At 34.3% G+C, this 7945-nt stretch overlaps 1 protein-coding gene across 1 annotated transcript in view; it reads left to right on the top strand.

Moving 5' to 3' along the window:
• Positions 1–3594, top strand: part of PRDM15 (PR/SET domain 15) — a 198488-nt gene extending 194894 nt beyond the window's left edge. Inside the window, exon 23 of the mRNA XM_043998592.1 lies at positions 775–3594. Coding sequence (XP_043854527.1) covers positions 775–1251 — 477 coding nt within the window. The 3' untranslated portion in view covers positions 1252–3594. The remainder of the gene's footprint in view (positions 1–774) is intronic.
• The last annotated feature ends 4351 nt before the right edge of the window (positions 3595–7945 follow it).

The following is a 7945-nucleotide window of genomic DNA, read 5'->3' on the forward strand; positions in this document are numbered from 1 at the left end:
TAGTCATAGATATTGGGTTCCTGAAAACCAAAGTCCCATTCCATAAAAATATAGGGTATTAAAAAGAATAATTGTGCTAGATAACCTTTTTTTAATTTTCTCATACTAGAACCTGCTGATTAAGGGTGAGAGAGAGTTTTCTAAGATATCAGAATACCTCTTCTTTGTTAATTAGATTTTAAGTTATAACATCTGTTAGGGCAGCTAGGTGGTACAGTGAATAGAACACCAGCCCTGGAGTCAGGAGTACCTGAGTTCAAATCCGGCCTCAAACAACTGACACTTACTAGCTGTGTGACCCTAGGCAAATCGCTTAACCCCTAAGTTATAACATTTGTTTATCCCACTAATGAAAGAATGCTATTTTTTTCCCATGGTGGTTAGCTGTGGAGTAAATCTTATTCTAGACCTTCTAGCTTTATCTTCAGACTGTGAATTTTTAATCACCAATGACAAATTTATCTAGAGTATTGAAGTAGGCTAAGAGCTTTGGTTGGTTTCTCTTAATTTTTTTTCTGATTATTATGACTTTGTGTATGTTTCTCAACTTATATCTGTCTCTACATCCTTTTATTTCATCTGAATCTCTTCTAGTACTTAATCTGAATTAATCTTTCATGAAAATACTATGACTATTTTGAGGCAAGAAGTTTTATTTACCCCCTGCCCATTCCTACTGCATTATATTAACTTCACCATAGTGGTACAGGAAATGTCTTAAAACATGAAGAAACCACTAAACATAAACATATGATTTTATGTGATTCTTTCTAGGTGGTGGTGACCCTGGGTGATCCAAACGTCACAACGCCATCTAGTTCAGTCGGTTTGACCAACATTACTGTTACCCCCATCACTACTGCAGCTGGAACCCAGTTTACAAACCTTCAGCCAGTGGCTGTTGGCCATCTTACTACCCCAGAACGCCAGTTACAACTTGACAACTCCATTCTAACAGTGACATTTGACACTGTCAGTGGGTCCGCCATGTTGCACAACCGCCAAAATGACATTCAGCTTCATTCTCAACCAGAAGCCTCAAATCCACAGTCTGTTGCCCATTTTATCAATCTAACCACCCTTGTTAATTCCATTACTCCCCTGGGGAACCAACTAAGTGAACAGCATCCTCTAACCTGGAGGGCAGTGCCTCAGACTGATGTTCTACAGCCCCAGCAACAGCAAGTACAGCCACAGACAGGACAGTCCCAAGTTCAGACTGAGCAACAACAGCAAATGTACAGTTATTAAGTTATATTACAAGAACTCTTATGAGAACTGTAAGGAATAAAAAACATTTTGAAAACTTTGAGATTTGTTGTTATATACCAAACAAAGAGTAAAAAACCCCCAACTATTTCATTGATCACAATGTAAATAAAACCCAAACTGCAAAACTGTCTCTAATCCCCCATTATCTAAGTGTTAAATTCTGTCAACCTAAACTCGAGAGGTGGCCAACTTTTTGTTAAGTTCAGATCACAATACAGTATATAAAGTAAGGAAGTTACAAATACTAAATATGCTTTAAACCTTTCTATTTAAAAAAAAAAGAAACGTTATTAATTTTCTTGGGATGGAGAATGGGAAACTCAAGTGTCAAGAGAAGTAAGGTACTCAGACTAAATGGCATTTTGTTTTCTTTTTCAAAGTTGCCAGCTAACAAAACACATAGCTAAAAAATAGAAAAGGGGATTTAAATGTGATAGAAATTTGCTTTGCAGTTATAAAACAATCGTTATGCCAGTTTCCTTAATTTGGAAGCCAATTAAGTAAACAAAACATAACATTGTCCTCTTTGAATTTTCACCTAACTGAATTTCTTGCAACCATGTAGTAAAACCAAATGTGAAATAACATATTTAATGACTTTTTTAAGCAATGTTTTAAGCTGAAAGGTTATCATAGTGAACAAATCTATAATGTGAATTTTCTAATTTACACATCAAGATATCTTCAGTAACTTGGCATTTTTATTCTTTTTCCTTCTCTTTTTATTCCTGGAAAGACACTGTATATTCAAGAGTCTGCTCTGGTCAGTGTTGTTTTTTTTAACCTTATTTTGCACTGAATAATTATCCATAGCCCCATTTAACACAGCTATTCAGATATTTGGGGACATTTCTGTGATATAAAAAAAGCAAATCAAAAATGCTGTCATTTCTAGTGTCTACTTTGGAAAAAACCTCAGGATCCTTTAATATCTAAAAGTCTATCATATTAAGACTAATTTCAATAGAAGGGAAGAACAGTTAAAATAGTCACATTTTTATTTATACTTTAATTTGAAAGTTTAAATTTTTGTTAGCAATTTTATCAATATAAAATTTTGACAGATATATTATGGAATTAAAATATATTGGTGAAATTCAGACAGTATAATTTAATGAAAGGCAAAAGAGGCTAGCTTTAGTAATGATTAAAGTTTATAATGAAAATATAATTGGGGACTTAATCAGTGTGCTTATTTGTTCTTTCTTGCAATACCATATATATGTGTGTGTGTGTCTGTGTGTCTGTGTACAGACACACATACGCATACACCCCTTATATATCTGTGTGTAGATGTGTACATATGTAGACCTATGTATACATATAGACACAGAGAGACATGAAATAATGACCAAGGTTCATTTATTGTCCCCCTTGTTATCACATCAACCTCTGTAGCAAAGAGCAAAAACTTCTGGGGTTTTGTTTGTTTCTTAGGGCAACAGAGTATTGAGTGGCCAGTTTCCCAAAATAAATGTTATAAGGAAAACATGTTTTCAAATTTATCTCTTCTGAAATTTCTAAGCTCTGTTGGGAAGAAAATTTAACTTGTATTGCCTGTAACTATTGTTTTTGATTTAGATGTTTAAGAGGTCTACCTTGAACAAACAGACTTTAGGTGATTAGTGAAAAAATAAAGACCTGTGTTAATGTTTGTCTGGTCAGTGAGGCTTACTGTAAAAATGCCGGTTCGTTGGCATTTAAATTTAACCAAAATTGTACAAGTTTTCAGACAAAATATGATTTCTTTTGTGGATTGTACTTTTTTCATGAAATGGGAATGGTTTTCCAACACAGAATCAAAAAGTTGAAAGAGACCTTCAAAGGTTAATTCCATTCCTACACTATAATACCACCAAAATCTACATCACTTAAATTAGATTTTAATAATGGAAGTCTGTTAGGATAATTCGAACAAAATCAAGGATATCATGACAATAACCTAAAACTATATGGGAAGATTCATATTTAAAACAATATTTTTTAGTATTGTAGCCCACTGGTTTCCAAACTTAGGACTATGAAGTCCAGGCTTCCCAGAAAAAAAAAAAAAAGGCAATAGCTGACAATTTTGCTTTTCAAACAATTTTTTCATGTGTGTATGTATGTGTATAAGTGTACAAACATACATATTTTATAACAAAACCATCCAGTACTGCAAGCACAGGAACTTTTCATTAAATTAGGACTTTTGTGCAGTGTTTTATTATTTCTTCTTTAAAAATACAAGGGGAAAGCACCAGCCCTGGATTAAAGTACCTGAGTTCAAATCCGGACTCAGAAACTTGACACTTACTAGCTGTATGACCCCGGGCAAGTCACTTAACCCCCATTGCCCCTCAAAAAAAAAAAATACAAGGGGGCAGCTAGGTGGCGCAGTGGATAAAACACCAGCCCTGGATTCAGGAGTACCTGAGTTCAAATCTGGCCTCAGACACTTTGACACTTACTAGCTGTGTAACCCTGGGCAAGTCACTTAACCTCCATTGCCCTGCAAAAACAAACAAACAAAAAAATATAATTGACATATTCAGAGCACAGGTAGTCTAGAATTCCAGGCTATCAGGATTTTTTTTTAAGCTCCAGAGTTCTTGAGTAACTGACAATACACTGTTTTTTAAAATGACCTACTACAAAGAAAAATAGGTTGGCTCATAATTGAAGTAACTCAAAGCAACAAAGCTTTTTACCTTCCCCATGAAATAAAGACTTTTATTTCACCAACTTATTTTTTCCCAAGGAAGTTTTTCTGTGCCTAGTGTCATAATGTTTGAAAAAAACCTAATTTAGATTTTGTGGCCATGCTATGCCTCTCCTCTTTCTTTAAAGCCCATAATATACTATTTCATTGCATGAGAAGTCTTAGTACAATTCAGAATATTCAAGTTTCCTTCCAAAGTACAAATGTGTACTTAAATGTGTACTTAAAGAGTTCAGTGAAGCAAAGTAGATATCTTACAGTAATAATATCTGTGAATCTGCATATCAGAAAATGGATAGCAAAAAGTACTACTCAGCCAAAAGTGATATACTGTATATTGTTCTGTGTATATATGATTGTTTATTGACAGAAAGTATTCTATTTAATTTTTAAAAAAACATATTCCATGGTGCACAGATCTAGCTGCAAAAGAAAAAAATAAAGTAGAAATTTTTGTGGTCATCTAGTCCTGTGAAGACATCTTAGTTATGAATTAATAAATCATTAAGGACCTATTTTTGCCTGTGAATTCCTTTTGAAGTTACTTCTATATAGTTGTATGCAATATGGCAATGTAAATCTTATAAAAATGTAACACAGGGTACAATAATTGTTAAAACATTGATTATGTGCTGCATGTTGAAAGGAGAAGAAAAATTATGCCTCCCAAGAGACCATGGTTTGTGATATTTTCTCTCAGGAAAATGTACTGTATTAAGTGCCATTACACTGTATCCTAATATTAAACTGTTTTGGAGAATTCCAGGTAGGGAAAGTATATTTCATATACGTAACATTTTTCTTTCCACCTGTTCAGAGTATCCAAAGGCTTTACATCTAAATTCCATATTGGTGACTTTTACTGGATTTTTAAAAAGGTATTTAAGACTGTTTTGAGAGATTGATTGTCTCTGCTTCCATTCAGTTTTTTTTTTATGATGATTGAATAAAAGGTGCTGTACTATCTGACTTTAAATTAGTGGACTCTGCTAAACTTCTCATCTTAAAAAGTAGATACTTTTTCTTGATCTATATTTGGTCCAATTTACTGTAATGCCATTTCATGAATTCTCCCCGAAATATCTTTATCTGAAATATACCTCCAAACACTGAGGTGCTAGTGAGCTTCATAAATAGCAACAAGATACATGTATTTTTTACAAAGCGTGTACCAAGGAAGACTAAAGGAATACTAATTTGAAATAACAGTTGGGTAAACAAAAAAAGAAAAAGCTAGCTGTTCAAGTAGAAGCTTTGTAGAGGAAAAAAAATAGGAATGATTGTCTGGGATTGTATTACCATTCAAATCTCTTTATTCCCTAGTTACAAAAATTTGGGGAGGGTAAAAAATTTAAGTACCTAAATTTACCTTTAATAATCTTGCTTTTGAGGATGTGTGAGAGAAGAGAACATGTATCTCATTATATGAAGATAATTCTGCTCCTAGTAGATTGAGTTGTGTCATCCACGGGTATGTATTAGCTTTACTTAAAAAAAAAGGCATTTTTTCAAACCACTTGAAATAACATCTGTGTAGCATCTAAATATAGGTATAAGATGCTTGATATACATTCTCATTTGAGACTCTCAACAGCCCAGCTAAATAGATAATTCAAACAAGCCTAGAGAGGTACAAGGTCACCCAGCTATTAAGTGGCAGAGCTTTAGTCTCAAACTTGAGTCTTTTAACTCCAAATCTAACATTCACTAGAATTAAAAGAGGCAATGTGGATGTATACAACTGCCACTGTGATTTAATTATATCTAGGTGTTAAGCACTAAAAATAGTATACAAAAGAAAAATACTGGGACCAATGGCTATTTTTTATCTTCTATTTTACCATGATCCAAGCTAAAAGTAGAAGGTAGCAACAGGAATGGTTAAGCCCTTACAAATGGAATAAGAACAATTACACAATCACATGGGACAGCTAGGTGGTGCAGTGGATAAAGCACTGGCCTGGATTCAGGAGGACCTGAGTTCAAATCCAACCTTGGACACTTGACACTAGCTGTGTGATCCTGTGCAAGTCATTTATCCCTCATTGCCCTGGAAAAAAAAGGGGGGGGAGGAGTAGGAAAAAAGGAGTTATTACAGAATCACAGATTTAGAGCAAGAAAGAACAAGTTCTAAAGCATAATCTAATTTTACAAGTACTGGATAGAGGGGATCCGAATGTACCTATGTTTTACACACAAAGCATGGAATCACAGTTCATGTTGTAAAGGAAGAAGCTTTTGTGCTCTATGGGCCATCACCAAATGGTTTATAGATAGAAATTTCAATTTACAAGTAAGCTTATTCTGATTCAAAATGATTGAGGAATGCATTTTTTGGTTAACTGAATACTCTGATATATCATACATGGATTACCAGTTTTGAAGGAATCAAAATATACTTAACTAAAATTACATAGAATGCCATTTAATCAGACAACACTTAAAAATCATATTATGCCTGAGTATCAATTAATTTGTTAGATGACTGGTAAACTGTTCCCTGTTTAAACTAGTTTTCACATATAAAGTATGTAATAATCTTCATCGAAAATGAAAAAGCTCCATTTTAGAAAGAGAATGTTGTCCATTACCCTGAAAATAAACTGGAGAAGTTCTTTAGAACTTTGATTAGACACAAAGACTAGAACAAAGCAGTTGTGCACTCTGAAGAGAACACAAATAAATAATCCTTGACTATGTTGCTGACCATTAGAGGCATTTAAAAGCCTTTCCTATAAAAAAACATGAAGTTAATTACAAAATAAATACCTATGTGCTGTGGAGAATGACATTTTATGGCATTAAATATATATATGTATATATAGTGTGTGTAATATATATTAAACATATATATTAATTCCCCTTTACTGCTCATGTTGCTCCCTAGGCTTCCTACCTTGCCTACCCCTAAAAGGAAATATTATTAAATATCAAAACTAGTCATTGACAAAAATTGTGGCATTCCCTTTAATGTGAGATTGAATAGGCACTATATAAAAATGTGAGTTATTATTAATTCGAGGTTTACTCCTATTTGACAAAAAGAAGCTATTAAATGAAATTTTAGGGTTAAATGAGAAAGAAAAGCTAGATGGTTTTTCACAAAATTCAGCACAACTTTAAGGTTACAAAATATTTTAAAGTACAAAAAAAGGTAACACTGGGGTGGGGGGAAGGACGCTTGATAATTTTTAATGTATTTTATTAAGCAAGTAAATACTTGGCAAAAGCACTTCAAATTAGAAAACACAAAAATAGCTATGTCAATTTAGATAGGAAAGTTAAAGTAATAGCAAAAAATTAGAACTATCTTTCCATAAATGCCACCATATCGGGGCAGCTAGGTGGTGCAGTGGATAAAGCACCGCCCCTGGATTCAGGAGTACCTGAGTTCAAATCCGGCCTCAGACACTTGACACACACTAGCTGTGTGACCCTGGGCAAGTCACTTAACCCCCACTGCCCCGCAAAACAAAAAAACAAAAAAACAAATAAATGCCACCATGTAAGTGTCTTAGTTCAGGTATTTTAAATGTTTTCCCCCATTGCATTATTTTTTAAAAGCATCCACCAAAATTTCCCCTTGTTTCTTAATAATAATAATTTCAGACATGTTAAGATTATAACATTTTCCACAGGACAAAAAAGAAAGTACAGGGAAAAAAGTGAACATTTGACTAGTATGTTTTTAAAATCATTATTATAATCACGCAGAAACACATTCATAATTCTCTAGACACACATCCTGATGTCCCCAATTACACTTTGGTCTAGAAGAGGCCGGAAAACCACTTTCCCCTAAAATATTTTAATAACTGTTTAAGATGGCTGGTTCAGCAGCTTTCTCCCCTCGCTACTGACTTCACCCGGCCTCTCTGTCAGGCTTCCTCCTCCTCCGCCGCCAGGGGACGTCCCCTCCCAACCCTCCCCCGTCCGTCAGGGAGCGAAGGCGGGGCCAGGGCCCGTTTGCGC

This window comes from Dromiciops gliroides, chromosome 3 (assembly GCF_019393635.1).
Source record: "Dromiciops gliroides isolate mDroGli1 chromosome 3, mDroGli1.pri, whole genome shotgun sequence".
Taxonomy (NCBI): domain Eukaryota; kingdom Metazoa; phylum Chordata; class Mammalia; order Microbiotheria; family Microbiotheriidae; genus Dromiciops; species Dromiciops gliroides.